At 51.6% G+C, this 20,944-nt stretch overlaps 1 protein-coding gene across 2 annotated transcripts in view; it reads right to left on the reverse strand.

Moving 5' to 3' along the window:
- The window catches only part of MYOF (myoferlin), a 119,102-nt gene that overhangs the window by 26,769 nt on the left and 71,389 nt on the right, over nt 1–20,944 (reverse strand). For both annotated transcript variants that reach the window (XM_029059922.2, XM_029059919.2), the window contains 14 exons: nt 18,557–18,749; nt 17,139–17,294; nt 16,144–16,275; nt 15,555–15,718; nt 14,191–14,305; nt 12,290–12,395; nt 10,646–10,791; nt 9,030–9,203; nt 7,432–7,540; nt 5,051–5,128; nt 2,186–2,367; nt 532–690; nt 325–420; nt 75–236 (listed from right to left, as the gene is read on the reverse strand). In XM_029059922.2, coding sequence (XP_028915755.1) covers nt 75–236; nt 325–420; nt 532–690; nt 2,186–2,367; nt 5,051–5,128; nt 7,432–7,540; nt 9,030–9,203; nt 10,646–10,791; nt 12,290–12,395; nt 14,191–14,305; nt 15,555–15,718; nt 16,144–16,275; nt 17,139–17,294; nt 18,557–18,749 — 1,972 coding nt within the window. The remainder of the gene's footprint in view (nt 1–74; nt 237–324; nt 421–531; nt 691–2,185; nt 2,368–5,050; nt 5,129–7,431; nt 7,541–9,029; nt 9,204–10,645; nt 10,792–12,289; nt 12,396–14,190; nt 14,306–15,554; nt 15,719–16,143; nt 16,276–17,138; nt 17,295–18,556; nt 18,750–20,944) is intronic.

Genomic DNA, 20,944 nt, shown 5'->3' on the forward strand with positions numbered 1-20,944 from the left:
CGGCCCTCTCAGTCTGCCCCTGGGTGGGGCAGAGAGACACCTCATAAAGATGCAGGACCAGACCGGAAGCTCACCACTTTCATGAAGAGGACAGAGTTGGAGAAGTTGGGGGTTTTTTTCAGGTTCTTGATGACCATCGACTCCACTCTTTCCCCGCCACACTCCACAACAAGACTGGGGGAGGTCACTGCTGCCATTTGGTAGTTCTTCATGTTCCTCAAGCCCCAAGCTAAAATCTACGAGGAAAAGAGACAGACCGAGTAGCCATTCAACCGGGAGGGCCTTGGGCCCAAGGGCCCTGCTGGGAAAGTGGCGTGGGCATACCTCGATGGCCGTGAGCTGGACCACTGGCCGGATCCCCTGAGGAACCATGAACAGATTTCCTCTCTGGGCAGGGAGAATCGGAAGGTTAGAGCCGTCCTGCGGACAAACGAGGCGGTGCCTGTGAGCTCAGCCAAAGTGACCGGCAAGGTCCCCGAACTCCTGTCCCGGAGGGAGGAGGTGGGGTCGGGGGCAGATGGTAGAACTCACCTTGTTCCGCAGAATGAGTTCGGCAGCCACCAGCACCTCCCCGCAGGTGGTGCCGCCATTCAGCACGGGATACCAGTGCAGCTTTGGAGTGAGGTCCTCGTCGGGGCTCAGTCGGACCACCGGGGAGCAGATACTTCGGCCAAGGAATTCATCTCTGCCCTGGAAAGATGAGGGAGCTTGCTCCAGCCCCAGCCCCAGCCCCAGCCCCACGATGTCCCGGACCCCAATCAATCAACTATATTGATTGACTGATAGCAGTCTAGATCCCAGTTCCCCAGTAATTCATCAGGGGCTACTGCCCTATAGTACCCGGTTCATCAAACGCCATCATTCTCCCCGCCCACGAAGTTCTCCATCATCCTGTCATCCTCGACCCTTCACTCTCTGGTCTCATCCTTCCAACTGCTAAACCCTGTTTAGCACAGTGCTCCCTCATCCATCCCTTCTCCATCCATCGGCTATCCCCTGGCCAAGCTAGGGCCATGTTGTGGTTAGACTCCTTTTTTTTTTTAATGGAAGTTGTTAAGGGTCGGCAGCTTTGCTGGTGTCTCCCTGCCTCTAGCCTCTACCCACCTCAGCCTGAACTCCACACTGCTGCACGAATCACTCCCTGAAGCATCTCTCAGCACTTTCCTCTTTCCAAACCCTTCAGATGGCCACCTGACTCCCTTCACATCTAGCAGAAATCCCTTCCCATTGACTTCAAAGGTCTCCACTGACTTTCTCTATCTTAGATGTCAGCTCTCTTCACTTGCTACTTCCCACCTTACACACTTCACTTGCCCCAAGCTCTCTTTCTAACTTCTACCTCATTCTCAAGTCTTCCACCTCGGATTCCTCCCTCATGCCATGCCACCCCTTTCCTCTCAAACCATCAGAGCGCAGCTCTCCCTATCTACAAGACCCTCCTGAAATCCTACCTCTTCTGCAAAGCCTTCCTTGATTAATTTTGAGCTCCCAAGTCCCACTGACCCCTTTAGCACATCTATTTCGCTCCTATCCTCGGCACTTAGGTAGATTTTTAATGGAAACATTCAGTGAGTTATTTCAATTCTGATAAATGTGTAATACTTGCTCTTCCTCGAGCTCCCACTATTTATGGATCACTTTTGTCCACCTGTTCATTTCCGTTCACCATCGGTGCTGGAAGCAGGGTATTAATTGTTGGTCTTGCTTCTTTTGGACTCTCCCAATCAATCAATCAATCAATTAATAGTATTTATCCTGTGATGACTGTGTGCCAAGCACTGTCCTAAGCACTTGGGAGAGAACAAGAGAACTGACAGGCACAATCCTTGCCCTCAAGGATCTTAGTTGAGGTCATTGCTTCACACTAATAATAATAATAATTATGGTACTTGTTAGGTGCTTACTACGTGCCAAGCCCTGTTCTAAGTGCTGGGGTAGATACAGATTAATCAGGTTGGACACAGTCCCTGTCTCACACTGGACTCACACTCTTAATTCCCATTTTACAGATGAGGTAACTGAGGCACGGGCAAGTTAAGTGACTTGCCCAAGGTCACAGAGCAGACACGTGGCGGAGCCGGGATTAGAACCCAGGTTCTTCCACTCTACCCGCTAAGCCATGTTGCTTCTCATAAGTATTAGGGGTTCCAAAGCCCCACTGGGGATGAGACCGATGGTGACCTACCACCTGGTCGTTGTCAAACAGCTCAATGGCCACGCTGGGTGGGTGCTGGGCGATTGCCTGGGGTTCGCCGTAGATGTCCACTTCATCAAAGATGAGAGTCTGGTCCCATGTCGGATTCAGAGTCGAATGGATTATTTCGGTTGTTTTGCTTCGATGCAGGAATGAAACATGAGCGTAGGGGTCTGGAATCACAAGCAGAGGAACGGTGTGAGAAGCCAGATTTGGCTTGAGGATCGGGGGCGGGGGAGCTGCTCCAGCCCCTCTTTTCTAGCTCCCGGATCTCACGTCTTCCTCCCACCCCCTCCAGCACAAAGCCCCTGGAGGGAAATGACCAGAGATGGATCTTTGGGGCAAAGGCTCCAGTGGGATGGGAGCTCATAACTCTTCCCAATCCCAGGAAACGATGCCACTGCTCGGGGCCGATGGTGGTCTTCGGGCTGATGCAGTAAACAAGGCAGGATAGGATTCCCAGCATTGCAAGTCATTTGATCCCATCAACCAACTGGCACTTACGCTCCTACTCGTGCCCATCCTCAACACTGATGTATTTATGTTATTTATCTATTTATTCTGTTTGAAAATACTTTTATGTTTGCCCTTCCCCACCCTGCATTAGGGTACAAGTGGGCAAGAACTGTGTCACTTGCTTGTTTGGTCGTTCCCAAGTCTTTAGTACAAAGCACCGCACTCAGCGGGAGCTCCACCACAGGTCTGCTATGTGACCTTGAGCAAGTCACTTCACTTCTCTGGGCCTCAGTTACCTCAACTGTCAAAGGGGGATTAAGAGTGTGAATCCTTTGTGGGACGGAGACTGTGTCCAACCTGAGTAACTTGTGTCCACCTCAGTTCTTGGTAGACGATAATAATAATAATGTTGGTATTTGTTAAGCACTTACTATGTGCAGAGAACTGTTCAAAGTGCTGGGGGAGATACAGGGTAATCAGGTTGTCCCACGTGAGGCTCACAGTCTTAATCCCCATTTTACAGATGAGGGAACTGAGGCCCAGAGAAGTTAAGTGACAGGCCCACAGTCACACAGCTGACAAGTGGCAGAGCTGGAATTCGAACCCATGACCTCTGACTTCCAAACCCGGGCTCTTTCCACTGAGCCACGCTGCTTCCCAAGCACTTAACAAGTACTATCACTATTAGCAATAATAATGATAATAATAATAATAAACACCACTACAACCACTAGAGAGGCAGCAACACACCAGAGTTGACGGTCCAAACAGATGCATGGTACACATTTTTCAGGCCTGTGTGTACTAGATGATGCAGTCACTGACTGCCTGTCATATGGTTCTTTTCCTTTGGCAAATGTGTGTACTTTGAGCCAGCGCCCACCCACTGACTCTCCACCCAAATGGCCACCACCCTCCCCAAACTCTTGTCACCTCCCAGCTGAATAATTCGGGCCTAGGAGTCAGAGGACCTAGGTTCTAATCCTGGCTCCACCACTTACCCGCTGTGCGACATTGGGAAAAATCACTTAACTTCTCTGCCTCAGTTACCTCATCTGTAAAATGGGGATTGAGAATGTGAGCCCCGTCTGGGACAGGGATTGGGTCCAAACTGTTTAACTGGTATCTACCCTGGCACTTAGTAAGTGCCTGGCACATAGTAAGCACTGAATTAATACCATCAAAACAAACTAAAAAATGCCAAATGGCAGAACTGGGATTCAAATCCAGGCCTCCTGACTCCCAGGCCTATGCTCTTTCCACTAGGCCACACTGTTTCTCAGTGAAATGAAGTCTATGGCTTGAACTCCAGTTTACCTTTCTGCTTCTAAAACCGGTATCCTCAACATATTTACTTTTGCATCATCTGCCTGTCCATGGGGAATCTTGGAATCTGAGAACTTGAAATTCTGCTCCTCTAGCCACAGGCTCCTGCAGAATTTGTTTCTATTTTGTGGATTTGCCCTTATCTTTTATATTCTTTTAGTGTTTTATTGTTTCATCCCTCCTTATGATTCTGTCTCCAGTCCCCTCCTCGGCTTTGATTCTAGATTTTGAGCCTCCTGAGTGTCAGGGACTGTGCCTTAACTACTGCTTAATAAATACTATCACTACTAAGATTGGCCCCAAGTGGAGGAAGAAGATGATAAAGCAGCATACAAGAGGACCTTCTGGTGTTAAACCAAATGATTAATCTCTCAAAAAAGTGGTGGGCTGGTCTGATAGTTGAAGGCACCTCTCTCCCTGAAAGAATTGGCACGTATGATAAATAGTATTTAAGTGCTTACTGTGTGCCAGGCACTTTATTAAGCCCTGGGATGAATACAAGTTAATCAGGTTGGACACAGTTCAAGTCCCATGTGGGGCTCATAGTCTTAATCCCCATTTTATAGGTGAGGTAACTGAGACCCAGAGAAGTTAAATGGGACTTACCCAAGATCATATAGCAGATAAATGGAGGAGCAGGAATTAGAACCCAGCTCCTTCTGACTCCCAGTACCTTGCTTTTTCGCTAGGCCACGCTGCTTCTCACTGCATTTCACCATTTAGGGCGAGGGGTGTTTTTCTGGTCCAGTAAGTCCTCTGACCCCTAACCCCCTCAAATTCCATCGTTGGCACATGCACCCACTGGGCAGCCCAATGGCGATGTACCAGCCTTCTGTTGGTAACAAAAAAGCCCTTCCTTGATGCCATAGCTTCCTCCAGGTATGTCCCTCCTACCATTCCTTTCCAACCAACGCTGTTCCGAACCACCTGGCCCAGGTGACCCCTGTAAGACCAATTCCACTGTAAATTCAGATGCCTGAAGGGGGGGGCAGAAGATGTGGTCCAGGATGGGAGGATGGGAGGAGCTCAGCCTCCTTGTCCGCTGGACTGCTTTGGAGTTGGCTCTCGCCTTACCTGAAAAACTGTCCTTGTCCAAGGCGATGAGGTTCTTGGCCTGATAAATGTAACAGCGAAGGTGATAGCTGAACACTCCTGGAACAAGAGAGCACAGTCGCGTTCCTCTGTCGGCTGGCCTGCGCCATCGCCAACTGCTCTGCAGGGGAGAGCCAAAGGCCTCCATGCCGGCCTGGAATGGGTGTGCGGGGCAGGGGCTCCGAGCACGCCTAGCTCGGCAGCAATCTACTGTCCATCTGGCAGCTCCGACACGATGTCTACAGGCATTTCTCCATTTATCCATCCCTCAGGGCCTCTCCGAGTTGAGTATCAGGGTGAACGCAGCGAGCCACTCTGCCATCCGGCCCCAGGGAAGCACTCACTTCTGTGGCAGAGAGGGATGGCATGACCCCCGGGAACCCAGGCCAACTTCCTAGCCAGCTACCCAGTATCTGCAGCTGGATTGCTCTCAGTGGAGCAGTCCAGGGGCGCTCAGGACACCGGCCAGTGCTGTGTGGACTCCGGCTCGCCCAGGGGGGTGGAGCTGGGGCCAGGATTCCCCTGGCAATAAGAAGCTCTCTCTTCCTCCGCATTGCTTCACCAGCGTAGGCCAGTCTTGGGGCTGCCCCAGAAGGTCCAGGCTCAGCCACATTCCTCAGCTCTCAACCTCAAGGCATCCCTTACCTCTGGCCCTCTGACAAGGGGAAGTCTTGAGCACAAGGGTCCAGAGTTGGTAGATTTTGTGGGACAAAAAGGGTGTCCAAAGCCACCACTGGGGATGGGGCTGATCCTGGTCGATTACAACCCTAGATTTCTTCCCAGTGCTTAGGATGGTGCTCTATAAGTGCTTGAATAAACACCCAATCAATCAATCATATTTATTGAGCGCTTACTGTGTACAGAGCACTGTATTAAGCACTTGGGAGAGCTCCAGGAAACAGGGTTGGTAGAAAGGTTCATGGCCCACAAAGAGCTTACAGTCTAGAGGGAGCTTATAGTCTAGAGCTTATAGTTTACAGTCGAAAACACTATCTCTGCCACTAATGTTATCGTTCTGGAGGTGTCCAGTAGAGTCCTCTGAACCCTGTAGACGGCCAGTTTCAGTCTTTGCACTCAGTACGAGACTCTGAACAGAGTTAAGTGCTCAATATATCCTGAGGAAAATGAGGCCTTCTGATAAAAATCACTTCAGAAGAACACTGGCAAATTGGAGTTCAGAATATGTTCAGAATGTTTTTCTCCAGGATATGCCCAGAGAAACCTAGAAAAAGACTGCCCATTAAAATCCAAATTATTTTAGCCCAGAGGAACCTCATCTCCTCTGTCTGCCCTGGATATTGTTGGAACTTGGCTCGCACGGAGCTGTTCTGACTGGAATTTTTTTTTACCTTAGCACTGCTTTTTGAAAAGCTTTTAAGGAACGTGGACCCGGTTTGAGACAGGAGGTGATCTTTGACCCAGCTGGAGGTGATCTGAGTGTCTCCCCTAGCCTCTCAGGACTTTCTCTTCATGGAGAGCCACGGCCCGAGCCTAGCGGGAGCACCGGAGTCTGAACCTCCAACTCCAGCATTCCCCGGGTCTGTTGGGGCTCCGGGGATTGGGAGCCTATCCCTGGAGGAAGTTCCACCCTTTTAACCCTGGAACTTTTTCACTGGCCCCGTTAGATGTCTCTACCCTGACCTCTGACCTCTGGACTTGATCAAGCCTTTATTTTCCTTCAGCTTAGAATCTGGGGGTTCAGGGCTCTCTGATCATCAATAATTTGTTCAACAGTATTGACTGAGTGCCTTCTGTGCGCAGACTTTTGTTCTGCAAGCCTACTGGGGGCAGAGCCCTGTACTGGATACTTATTGTGGGCAGAGAACTGTAGTGAGTGCCTGATTGTCGTGCTGGGCATCTGCCCACAGTGGATGCTTCTGGGTGCTAAGCACTGCACTAACCGGGTAATCATAGAAGTTCAATCACGTAAGTGAACTCCAGAAGAAATAAAAGATACATTCCTGCCCTGGAGGAGCTAGGAGTATAATGGGGAAGACTTTATGAATAGATAATAAGTATTTTTGGATAAAATAATAGATATAAGGGAATAAGTGGAGAAATAAACATATGAATCTGTGAGCGGAAATGTCACTGATGAGGTGGTAGGACTGGAACGATAAGGGATGAATCAAAGGTTGCCTCCCAGAGGTGGTGGCATTTTAAGAGGACTTTAAAGGAGGCTAGAGAGGGAGTTTGGCAGATCAGAGGTGGGGAGGGAGTTCCAGACAGGGGGAAAGGTATGAGAACTGGATTGGAAGTGGGAGAATGGAGGTACGGGGGTAGTTAAGGGATTTGTTGTGAAAGAACCGACAGAACTAACGGGGATACAGATGAGGGAAGAGATGTAAGGAAGACATACTCACGGTCAAAGTTACAGGAAACTATGGGTGTGTTGGCCCCAAACACGGTGGTGGGACTGCTGTGCTTTCCTGATCTCTTCTCTTCCCCTTCATCGGGACTGGTGTCGGCTCCCTGAAACGGAGCACGAGGATCAGAGGTCAGGGAGCCCACAGGTGGTCCTGGTGGCTTGCGGGTGTGGGGTGAGGGAAGAGGGGAGTCCTGCTCCTGCAGACTTGGAATGGGTTGGGGCTCCCCTACAAAATTGGCCCTGGCTTCTCTGGGGCAGGATGGGTGGCTGGCAGCTCCTCTCTCCCTCTAAGCAGGGTGACAGGGTGTGCTTCTTGTTGCTGGGTGGTCTTTGGCCAGATGGGATATGCAAGCAAGAAGTGACAACCACAGTTCTGTGCATGGAGACCGGCCCTGGGTAGCAAGCCTGGGCCCTGGGGAGTTGGTGAATGAGCTGTGGAGGATCAGAGAAGACACTCTGAGCGCCCGGAGCCGTAGGCACAGCCGGGCCGGAGGTCACTGGCTATACTGGCCCGCCACCTCGCCAATTGTCTCCTCCCACTGGGCAGCGGGGATACAGCCCCATCCTCCTCCTCCTCCTAAACTCTGACCCCAAGGGCTCCCGGTGGGGGTTGGGAGGGGAGCAGCACTGAAGCAAAATAGCCAATCTGTGGATCTCGACTGTGGGGAGAAGCCAGGACCAGGGTCCAGTCAGGCTGGAAAGCGACCAAGTGAAACTCCGGGGGCAGACTTAAACCCACAGCCAGAGAATGGAGACCTCTGGGCTATGGACCCTCCTGCCACCTGCAGTTATTCATGACCAGCAAAGCCCCCTGACCCATCCCCCAACAATGATATGGGACTCCAACTTATCACCCACAGCTCAGACTGACCCTGGCTGAAGCAGTAGGTTCAGAGCTTCCGAGCAATTCATACTGGAATAATGTCTGGCCCCTTCTGGATAATTTTCTCCCCTGCTTCTCACCCACTTGGATCCTGACTCCTGTCTCCCTTACGGTCCTTGTCTCCTCTTCCCTTCCTGTCCCTATTCATTCATTCAATAGTATTTATTGAGTGCTCACTGTGTGCAGAGCACCGTATTAAGCGCTTGGAAAGTACAATTCAGCGACAAAGAGAGACAATCCCTGTCCGCAGCAGGCTCACAGTCTAGAAGGGGGGAGACAGACGTCAAAACAAGTAAACAGGCATCGATAGCATCAATATAAGTAAATAGAATTAGAGATATATACACATCAGAACACCTAAACAGGTATTAATTATAAATGAATAGAATAATAGATACGTACATACATACACAAGTGCTGTGGGGCAGTGGGGTGGTAGAGTGGGGGTGGGGGGGGTAGAGTCGTTCATTCATTCAATTGTATTTACTGAGCGCTTACTGCATGGAGAGCAGTGTAGTAAACGCTTGGGAAGTACAGTTCGGAGTACATTCCAGTCGAGAGCATTCTTCCCATTCCAGTCCTCATCTCCTCTCTCCCTTCCCGTCCTTGGCTTCTCTCCCTTTCCTTGCTCTTGTCTCCTCACCCATTCCCGCTCCATTTCCTCACCCTGTTCCTGTCCCTTCTCATGATCTCTCTCCCGCTTCACTCACCAGGGCACCTTCCAGCTTGAAGATGGCGGCAGCCCCGTGCGTGTCCGAAGGAGCCATTTTCCTCCGCCAGCGTCTTCGACGGAATGTATCAGAGCTGCGTTGTTTCCAGTGGAACTTCCAACCGATCAGAGAAGCGTATTCCCATCCTTCTTGGTCTTCGAATGCCGCCATTCCCTGAGACACGGTTGGCAAAGAGGGTGTCGGCCCGGGGCCGGACCCACCGTGCCGCCCATTCCTTGGAGTGGTTTGTCTGCCAGGGGAGAACCCTCATTTCCCCTCCAAAGGGAAATGCTAAGAGCATCAGTACCGTGCACAGCTGGGCAGGATGCCCAGGAAAAAGTATGGCCAAATGGAGAGGGCACGGGCCTGGGAGTCAGAAGGACCTGGGTTCTAATCCCGGTTCTGCCACTCTTCTGCTGTGTGAACCTGGGCAAGTCAATTCGCTTCTCAGTGCCTCACTTACCTCATCCGCAAAACGGGCGTTCAATACCTGTTCTCCCTTCCTTGAGCCCCATGTGGGCCCTGATTACCCTGTATCTACCCCAGCGCTTAGAACAGTACACTGCACATAGTAAGTGCTTAACAAATACCAACATTATTATTATTATTATTAATGACTACCTCAGCTCTTCAAACAATGCTTTGCACACAGTAAGCGCCGAACAAATACCATCGTTATTATTATTGTTATCATTAATAACACGAGGGTTCCAGGTGTCTGCCCTGCCTCCTCCCTGGGGTGTCCCTGGGGCACTCACGATCCAGCCAATAATGGCCAGAGTCCTTGTCTCCGCTCCCCTCCCGCCCCTTTTATGATATTCGTTAAGTGCTCACTAAGTTCCAGACATTGTGCTAAGGGCTGGGGTAGATACAAGATAATCAAATTGGGCACGGTCTCTGTCCCTTTTGGGACTCATGGTCTGAGGGAGGAGGAGTGAATCCCCATTTGACAGATGAGATAACTGAGGCACAGAGAAGTGAAGTGAAATTTATCTCCAGGCGGTGCCTGGAGGTTGGCCCAGCTTCCCCACTTTTCCTCCCGGCCCTCCACCACTATGGCAGCCAAGGCCGCCTCGCCCTGGGCTCGGCAGGCCGCCCCATGAGTGTGGGAATCATCGTCCCACTGAGGTGCTTGGTGCTACATGCTTTTCTCTGGAGTGAAGAGCCCGGACAGGGTGCAAGGACCGTGAGCATGGACAGAGACATCAGACTGACGGGGGTGAAGGGGACCTGCCTTCCACTCCCCCTCATTCTAGCCAACTGTAAAATGGGGATTCAATCCCTATTCTCCCTTCTTAAACAGGGACTGTGCCTCATCTGTTTATTTCGTGTCTACCCCAGCGCTTAGTACTGTCCCTGGCCAACGGTAAGCGCTTAACAAATACCACAGTATTTGTACTACAGCAGGCAAGTGACGGAGCCTGGATTAGAACCCAGCTCCGGGCTCTTTCCACTAGTCCACACCGCTTCTCAACGCAGCTGAGGATGCTCCAAATTTATGGATTCAATCCTCTGCCTGGCCCCCAGCGGGCCGGTGTCCACCTCCAGCTGGATGGACATCCTGCCAGAGCTTGGTCGGAGCTCCCGAGGAAAGGCGGGAGAGAGGTTCCTTTTACCTTGGCGGTCATGGTGGGAGTCTGGGTCAAATCCTTCTTGCGTTTGCGTACCAATCTCCGACGCCGGTGTGTGTGATACATCTTCTCCGCGGCAACCCACGACTTGGGCTTATTGTCTGGGGGAACCGTAATTCCGTATTCCCAACCTGCGATGGAGTGAAAACTTGTCATCACCGTCACAGCCAAGCCAGGCCCGTTCCACCACCCCAAGGCCCGGCTCCGCCCAGAGGCCCCGGCCCTTGGCTCCGAGGCGAAGTTCTGGGGCTGCAGAGCTGAGGAGGAGAGTCTGGACCTCTGTCTGGACAACCCCTCCTTCTCCTCCTCCTCCCTTGGTCTCTCCCATATTACTACCTCAACCCAGTCCCTACATTTCGCTCTTTCAATGCCTACCATCTCAGTGTACCTCGATCTCTTCCATCTCGCCGCAAAACTCTTGCCCACATCCTGCCTCCGATCTGGATTTTCCCGCCCTCTTCAAATCAGACAGGCAGTCGCTCTCCCCCAGTTCAAAGCTTTACGGTAGGCACATCTCTCCCCAGAGGTCTTCCCTGACTAAACCCTCCTTTCCTCTTCCCCCACTCCCTTCTGCATCACCTGACTTGCTCCTTTTATTCACCACCCCCCTCCAGCCCCCCAGCTCCATAGCACTTATGTACAAATCTGTCATTTATTTATTTATATTAAAGTCCGTCTCCCCCTCTAGACTGTAAGTTCATCGTGGGCAAGGAATGTGTTTGTTTATTGTTACATTGTACTCTCCCAAGCACTTAGTACTCTGCACACAGTAAGCGCTCTATAAACATGATTTAATGAATGAGTCAGGGCCCAGTGATAGTAATACTACTAATAATAAGATTTGTTAAGCACTTATTATGCACCAAGCACTGTACTAAGCCCTGAGGTAGATGCTAGATACATAGTTCACAGTCCCTGTCCCACATGGCTCACAGTCTAAGTAGTAGGATTTCTTCCTCATTTTACAGATGAGGAAACTGAGGCAAAGAGAAGCGACTTGACCAAAGTCACACAGCAGATAAGTGGCCAAGCCAGGATTAGAACCCAGGTCCTCTGATTCCCAGGCCCACATTCTTTCTACTAGATAACACTGTTTCCCCAAGGCTCAGAGTGCAAAGCCCTAGGAAATGACAGTCTTTCTGTGGAGTCAATGACCCTGATTCTGCTGATGCCTCTGGGGCTCAGTTTTCTCACCTGTAAAATGAGGATTCCATACTTGTTCTCTCTCCTCCTTAGACCATGAACTTGATGAGGGGCAGGGACTGTGTCTGGCCTCAAAGCGTATCTACCTCAGTGTTTAGTACAGGGTTTGTCATACAGTGAGCGCTTAACAATTGCCATAAATTAAAAAGCCATAAGAACAAGTACCTGACTTCCTGCTAGAGTTCCCTTTGTCATATTTTTTTCTCATGCAACTTACTGACCCTTTGAAGAGTGCTGGGTTGGACGGCGACACTATTCAGAAATTCACCAGCCTGTCTGGAAGCCCCGGCTCCTAGAAGGCTCATCCCTGGAACCCCAGGGCCTTGAAATCCCCACCCACACACTGAAAGGGTATCTGCCCCATGCTCAAAGGCGAAGATAAGGCGGGTTCAGAGCCGGGAGAACGGACACCCCTTGGCCCAGTACCTTTCTCGTCCACAGCTCGGTTGATGTCGTAGACCCAAGCGTCGTCTTCCCATTCCCACCCGGGGGGACAGGTCAGCTCACTGGGGGTGGCCGCTTTATCTCCATTCTTTAAACACAAGGGAGGAAGGTTTCGAGGCAGCCAAGATGCAGATACGTCAGTCAGGGTCTAGATCGGTCACTTGTAAAACCTCTCGTGCACTCAGAAAAATGCCCAAGTGAGATCCCTTCTCTTACACCTTCTCATCCACTCATCTAGCCATTCATTCACCTGTCCATCCATCCTTTCACTCCTCCACCCAACCAACCCCCCATTTGCTCACCGATCCACTCATCCAGGCATTCACTCGCCTATCCACTCATCCATCCATTCATCCATCCATCCAGCCGCCCACCTGCCCATCCATCCAGCTGCCTACCCATCGGTCCATTCACTCATCCGTCCGCTAACTCATCCATCAACCCGAACATCCATTCGCTCTTTTATCCGCCCCGTTCGCCATTGATCCATTCGCCCCGTCATCCACCGACCCACCCATCCATCCACCTCACATATGTCACTGAAGGAGCTGGTGAGTTGGAGTTCCCTTTATTAAACTCTTAGGCAAGGGAGTGAACCTAACCTCTGAACAGGACCCCTTTCCTGCTAGCAGGAATTCCTTATGTTTCCCACTAAAGATCTGGGCCCCGACCTACCCTTCCTTCCTCCGGCAGAGTCCTGTACTTCATAGCACTGAGGTCAGTGCTCCTCATATAGGAAGTGTTCGATAATGATTGCTCATCGATCAACTGACTGATTGATGATTGCTAGCCTGGTACTCCTGAGTATCACTGGGAAGGATTCTGGCAGAAGGGAAGTACATTTGCTGGCCACTGGGGATACTGACTTGCACCCTCCACTGGTGGCCGAGCGATGGATTAACCCCTCCTCTTCCTCCCTCTTTTACCCACCCTGCCTTTGCCAGAGGAACTATCAAGTTGGTTTTATTGCTATTGTTCTTGTCTGTCCGTCTCCCCCGATTAGACTGTAAGCCCATCAAAGGGCAGGGACTGTCTCTATCTGTTACTGATTTGTACATTCCAAGCGCTTAGTACAGTGTTCTGCACATAGTAAGCGCTCAATAAATACTATTGAATGAATGAATGAATTAAAATTTGCTGCGTAACTGGGAAAAGGCTTCCTTGGGGATGAAGGGAACACATAACTCCAAGTTGGAGAGGGGAGGTCCCCAGCTTCCAGAGTGGATTTCTGCTTCATGCTGGACAAGCCTGGGGAAGCCAAGGGGTTCCAGAAAGAGTAAGGTGACCGGATATCCCGCTTTAGGTGGGACCTTCACTGTTTTTGGGTGGAGCTGTGTCGGACTGTGCGGGCGGTCAAGCATGGGGAATGCGTTAGGGGTCGGCGGGTCAGGCCAGACTGTCTCCGCCAGGTCAGTGCCATGACTCCAGAGGAGGAGGAACAGTCCTTCCATTCTTCAGGAGCCGCAGTAGTCAATGCTGCTTCTGTGGCTGCCACAAACATCCCTGCTGCAGCTAAGATGGGAGTCTGGGCTATGGAGAGGAGTTTTCCTCACGGATGGATGTTGCATTTCTGGCTGCACGGGCAGCTGGGCAATCTCAGCAAAGTGTGGAACCACGTTAGGGTGGGGGCCGGGAAGGCAGTGCGGGAGGATGGAGGGGGAGGAAGGTGGTGCATGGTGGAAGAAAGGAAATGGGACGGTCACCCCTTCATCCCCATCCCTGCCCGTTTTTCCCAGGCCCCTCCCCCCTCGCTCCCACTGGCCATCTGCCGGCTCGCCCTGCCCTTTTGCTGAAAGGAAGGGACGGAGGCGATTCTTCTTCTCTCGGGAGCCCAGGCGAGCAGTAGATCCCAGCTGGACAAGCCAAGAGGCAACCCATCTCACCACGTCCGTGTAGCTGTCCTCTGCCTGCTTCCACTCTCCCCCCGGGTAGCGGCTTTCGTTCTGGTACACCTCGTCGGTAAACTCAGTGTGGCCGGCGTCCGCTTCGGTCAGCAAACTGGGGGAACCAAAGCCACATACTGCCGCCCGGCCCAGCCCGATCATACCCCACGCTGCAACCCCAGAAGCCATTTCCATTCTCTCCTGGGTCAGAGATGCCAAGGAACCACCCACAATTACTTCGGGGGAGATTAGAATTGCTTCCTCCCCAATTTTCCAGCTCCTGCTCTTCCTCGGCTGAGCTCTAAGAGCTCTGGGCAACTGGGCCTAATGCTGTAACAGGGTTCAGGGGAGGAGGGTTGAGTGTCCCCAAAGGCTGTCACCCCCCAACATCACCCCCGACCCCCTGCCAGACTGCCCATGTAGGCAGGATGCCACTCCTGGCCGGATCCAACAGTCCTTCTTATTGGGATTTTAGATCATGCCGACCGATCCCGGAACCAAACTGTACTGTGAAAATGATTCTCGTGGACCTCAAGGATACTCCCAAGATGTTGGGCAGGAAGAAGGGAGAGCCACGCTACCCCTGTAGGCCCCCTTTAGAATCATATAATGCAGAAGTCAGAGTCAGGAGCCCCCCAAGATAGTCGCTGACTGCAGGAAAGATGAAGGAAAATCAATTTAATTTCTAGATGCGGTACTGGGGACAGGTCATTATTTCAATAAATGATATTTAATTAGGACTGGAAGGGGAGGTTCCCATCCAACTCAGTGAAAAATCCAATCTGGGGAAAATGTTAGAAAAAGTATTCAAAGTTCAGTTTTATCGCACTGTTCTGGGATGCCCCTGTGGGTGGGAGACCTCGGAGATGTGGGCTTTTATGCCTCTATGTGTCTGACCTTCACCGGATCTCTAGTGCCAATAAATTGTGGCCAAGAATTTGCCCTTTACTTCTGCTATGCTTTCCCAAGTCTGATCGGATGTCCTGTACCTACCCAGTGCTTACCACAGTGTTTAGCATCTAGTAAGCACTCACTAAATGTCATCCTTGTTATTATGAAGTGTTTACTCTAGTGCATCCTATTCAATAGGTGCTCAATAGATTGGACAGCTTGGTTAAAATAAAATGCTCTGTTTCTCACCTTCCCGCCCCAGCGAATGCCTTACTCCTGTTATAGTTTCTCTTGGGGGTTTGTGGACTCTTGGAGACATTGGGTAAAACACAGGATAGAACGAAAGAGTCTTACTTTATTCCCAAATCTGTTTGCATTCCTCAAGAGAGATGCATTCCTTCTGAATTCTGGGTTGGCAATCAAAGAGCAGGGGGTTTCCCAGGACCTAGTTTCCCAGTTTGGCCTTTTCTTACCTTCTTTCAGGATCAACCATCCATTCTCCTTCCCATTCCCAGCCCTTCGGAGGCAGGAAGAATTCCCTCTTGAGCTTGATCTTTCCCGTGACATCGGAAAATTTGTGCCTTCCCAGCAGCCCGGATGTGCCCCATTTTCCAAACATGAGAGCTTGATTTTCATACTGTGAGGAAGATCCAGAGAAGAAGCCCTTAGAGGCCAGGAGAAGATCGGGGGATGAGCAAATGTTGATTTCCCAGAGTTTTTCCACTGAGGTCAGAGGCGGGGAAGCAAAACTGAGAACCCGGAACCAGATGCTGTGGCCAGCTTCAGCTGAAGTTCAGGTGACCTTTAAAACCTCTGAAAGCCCAAAGCCTGTGGGGCCCGAGTCTCCCCCCAAGCCTGGCACTCTCTGGCATTTAGATCTGAGGGATCTTGGGGCGGCCCTCAAGGCTAGGGAGCCAGGAACTGGGAGCCAGGAGATCTGGTGGAGGTGGCCAGCTGGGGTGGAGGGTTAGGGGTCAAATGGCTATCACTGGGTCGGCCAGGATCCGGCCCCTGTTCTTCTCTCCTGCAAAAGGGAAAGGGCCGACAAGACGGTCACGGTACCATTTCTGCGAAGACGGTGAATGTTCCCTCAGCGAAGCTATTGAACTTCTTTTCTGCGGCACTCAGGCCCAGCCAAATGTTCACCCGCAGCTCTGCTGGTATCTTGACTCCACCACTCCTGTCCTGGGGATACTGTGGGGCGGGACAGGGGCAGTTACCAGGCCGGGCAGGGGGTCGCCGCCCATAGGTCCTCGTCCTCTGGAGACACTCCCAAGACCCTCTCCCCGACTCCCCTGCCTTACCCTCTCGCAGCCCCGGTTGGAGGGGAGAGTTCACTCATTCATTCAATTGCATTTATTGAGCGCTTACTTTGTGCAGAGCATTGTACTAAGTGCTTGGGAGAGTACAATAAAACAATAAACACATTCCCTGTCCACAACATACAGTCTAGAGTGGGGGAGACAGACATCAATACAATTAAATTAGACAAATGTACATATGTGCTGTGAGGCTGAGAAAGGGGAAGAGTAAAGGGAGCGACAGAAGTCAAGGCGACAGAAGGGAGCGGGAAATGAGGAAAAGAGTGACTTCGTCTGGGAAGGCCTCTTAGAGGAGATATGCTTCCAATAAGGTTTCGAAGGCGGGGGAGAATAATTGTCGGATTTGAGAAGGGAGGGTGTTCCGGGCCAGAGGCAGGACGTGGGCTAAGGGTCAGCAGTGAAATAGGTGAGATTGAAGCACAGTGAGAAGGTTAGCAGTGGAGGATTGATGTGTGTGGGCTGGGTTGTAGAAGGAGAGTAGCGAGGTGATGTGCGGGGGGCCTAGGTGGTGGACTGCTTTAAAGCCAATTGTGAGGAGTTATTGTTTGATGCAAAAGTGGTTGGGCAACCACTGGAGTTTTTTGAGGAGCGGTTAGAGGACCCCTGCAGCACTAGCTGGATGGGAAAAAAGCAACCAGGACAACCACTTGGCTGCGAACCTCCCCCGTGAACAGCGAGCCCGTCTATCCAACGATCCGACCATCCAACCATCCATTCATCCATCAGTCAGTCTACCTTCAGGAAGACGGTCTGTGTCTTCCCACAGTATTTCCCGGAGGCGTCTTTACTGGTGTTGGAGTACAGAACCTGGTGTGCGGGGATGCGGGCGTAAGCCAACCTCTTCTCTCCTCGGATCATCCAGATGATGACGTCGGGCATGCTGTTCTGGGGCTGAGGAAGGCAAAGAGACGGCGCACAGTGGGTTTGACCCTGAGCCCCTAACTCCCAGCAGCTGGGCTCCAGACGCCAGTCATTGTTTATCCCACTGCCGTAGAACCGTCCCATCCTGCCACTAGCCAGCATGCTGGAAATCTCCTCCGGGCTTCTGGGTTTGGCCCGGTTAAGTCACTCGATTTTTTCCTTGCTGTAATCCTGGCTTGCCCAGCCCAGAGCTCTCTCTCTCTCTCTCTCTCTGGCTGGGGCCCTTGAAGGAACCATGTAACGGATTACCTTCCTGGACACCCGTCCTCGTGTCAGTGATGATGAAAATGGCTTTTGTAAAGTGTCTACTAGATAATAATTCTGATATTTGTTAAGCTCTTACTGTGTGCCAGGCACTGTGCTGAGAGCTAGGGTGTGCGCAGTCCCTGTCCCATGCGGGGCTCACGGTCTCAATCCCCATTTTCCAGGTGAGGTGACTGAGGCCCAGAGAAGTGAAGTGACTTGCCCAAGGTCACACAGCAGACAAGTGGCAGATCGGGGATTAGAACCAGGCTCGTGATCTGTCCACTACGCCATGCTGCTGCCCAATATATTATATGCCAAGCACTGTACTGAGCGCTGGGGTAGGGACAAGATAATCAAGTCAGACACAGTCCCTGTACCCCATGAGGTTCACAATATAAGGGTAGGTGGGACAACGGGTATCGAATCCCCTTTTTAAACAGATAACTGAAGTGATTTGCCCAAGGTCACACGACAGGCCAGTGGCAAAGCCAGGATTAGAAGCCAAGTCCTCTGACTCCCAGGGCTGTCTAAAGACCACCAGACCATCCTCATGGTTGGGGATGGCTCATCCCACACCACTAACCTCAACCCTCTGCATTCTTAACTTGCCCCCCGGGGTCTCAGCACAGACCCAACCCAAGCCAGCCAGGCCCTGCTGCTTCTGTATCCTCTGGGAAGAGATTCCCGGTGCTCGATCCTGCCCCTGCTCCAGCTCTACCAGAGACGGAGGGCAGAAGTCTGGCTAAGCCTCCCAGGCCTTCTTCGGACCCTCCCCCTCCCTTCCCGATCCACCGTGGCCCGAGTCTGCCCGGAAGCCAAAGCATTCGCTGGAGGGGACGGAAGCTTGCTCGTCTGCCTCAGCCTGCCGGGGCTGGAGAAAGTAGGGTAGGAGGGATGTGAAGCTGGGAGGAGGGGAAGGGAGAGGATGGAGACTCTTTCCAAGGCAGGGTGGCATGGGAGAGGGGAAAAGCTGCCAAAGTCAGAACCTCTTCCGTCAGCTGGGTTAGTTTCTCCAGCCAATCTTCAATCTCCCCCAAAGTGGACTTCACGTCGGTGGCTTCGGCTCGCATCCTCGTGGCCGCCTCCTGGATCTGAGCCAGCGCCCTGAGGCGCAGCTTCTGGATCTGGGTGTCGAGCACGGTGACGTTAGGCTTTCCTTCCAGGACGGGCAGGGGTTTCCTGGGAGGGGGAGACAAGGAGCCCGTCATTGGGCAGGGATTGTCTCTATCTGTTGCCCAAATTGTACATTCCAAGCTCTTAGTACAGTGCTCTGCACATAGTAAGCGCTCAATAAATATTACTGAATGAATCTTCCCACCTCTGGGCCCTGCCCCCGCGAAGCCATTCCCCCTCTATATTTTGAAGAATGAAAACAACCACATTTTAGGGAATTTCAATAGCTGCCGTCCCTGTCTATACGAAGGGCAGGGTTGGGTCACCCTAACAAGGGCTGATTTCCTGGAGGGCAGGGTGTGGTTTGTGACTCGGCCTCCTCGAATCCCACAGGTCTGATGGTCCAGTGCTACTACTAATAATATTACTAATAATAGTGATGATTCTTGTATTTGTTAAGTGCTTACTATGTGCTGGGGTGGATACAAGCCCCACTTGTCCCCTCTCTCTTTCCCTCCCTAAATTACATCTTCAACTGTTCAATCTCCGTTGGCTTCTTCCCCACTGCTTTTAAACAAGTCCATGTCTCCCCTCTCCTAAAAAAGAGCCCTCCCTTGACTCCGCGGCTCCCTCCAGTTATCACCCCATCTCCCTCCTATCATTCCTCTCCAAACTTCTTGAGCGAGCCATCTACACCCGCTCAATCTGCCTCTCCAATCTGGCTTCCGTCCCCTTCGCTCCACAGAAACCACCCTCTCATAGGTCGCCAATGATGTCCTTGCCAAATCCAAAGGCCTCTACTCCATCCTAATCTTCCTCGACCTCTCGGCTGCCTCTGACATTCATGCGTTCATTCGATCAATCGTATTGATTGAGTGCTGACTGTGTGCAAAGCACTGTACTAAATGGTTGGGAGAGTACCCTGTAACAACAAACAGACCCACACATTCCTGTCCACAGCGAGCTCACGGTCTAGAGGGGAGACAGACGTTAATAGACCGTGAGCCCGTTGTTGGGTAGGGATTGTCTCTCTTGGTTGTACTTTCCAAGAGCTCAGTATAGTGCTCTGCACATAGTAATAATAATAATAATGTTGGAATTTGTTAAGCGCTTACTATGTGCAGAGCACTGTTCTAAGTGCTGGGGTCGATACAGGGTAATCAGGTTGTCCCACGTGAGGCTCACAGTTAATCCCCATTTTCCAGATGAGGGAACTGAGGCCCAGAGAAGCGAAGTGACTTGCCCACAGTCACACAGCTGACAAGTGGCAGAGCCGGGATTTGAACCCATGACCTCTGACTCCCAAACCCGTGCTCTTTCCACTGAGCTACGCTGCTTCTCTAATAAGTAGTAAGCGCATGGTAAATACGTTCGAATGAATGAATAAATAAATAAATTACTGGTCTATACATATGTGCCGTGGGGATGGGAGGATGAATGACGGAGCAAGTAAGAGCGGCTCGGAAAGGAGTGGGAGAAGAGGAGAGGAGGGCTCAGTCAGGGAAGGCTTCTTGGAGGAGATGACACCGTCGGCACTGGTGACAATGTCGACCACCCCCTTCTCCCGGAAACATCGTCCAACCTCGGCTTCGCTGACACTGTCCTCTTCTGGTTCTCCTTCTCTCTCTCCGCCTGCTCATTCTCAGTCCCTTTCGCAAGCTCTGCCTCCCACCCTCTAATAATAATGTTAGTATTTGTTAAGCGCCTCTATGTGCAGAGCACTGTTCTAAGCGCTGGGGTAGATACAGGGTAAGCAGGTCGTCCCACGTGAGGCTCACAGTTAATCCCCATTTTACAGATGAGGTAACTGAGGCACAGAGAAGTGAAGTGACTTGCCCACAGTCACACAGCTGACAAGCGGCAGAGCCGGAAGTCGAACCCATGACCTCTCACTCCGAGGCCCAGGCTCTTTCCACTGAGCCACACTGCTTCCCCTCTGATTGTGGGGGTCCCTTAAGGTTCAGTTCTGGGTCCCCTTCTATTCTCCATCTACCCCCACTCCCTTGGAGAACTCATTCACTCCCACGGCCTCAACTTCCACCTCTGTGCGGACGATACCCAAATCTCCATCTCCAGCCCCGATTTCCCTTCCCCTACGCAGCCTCTCATTTCCTCCTGCCTTCAAGACGCCTCTACTCGGTTGTCCTCTCACCTCCTCAAACTTAATGTGGCTGAGGTTGAACTTCTTACCTTTCCACCCAATCTCGATCTTATCTATCTCGCCGCCGACCCGTCGCCCACATCCTGCCTCTGGCCTGGAA

Source organism: Ornithorhynchus anatinus, chromosome 3, assembly GCF_004115215.2.
Source record: "Ornithorhynchus anatinus isolate Pmale09 chromosome 3, mOrnAna1.pri.v4, whole genome shotgun sequence".
Lineage (NCBI taxonomy): Eukaryota > Metazoa > Chordata > Mammalia > Monotremata > Ornithorhynchidae > Ornithorhynchus > Ornithorhynchus anatinus.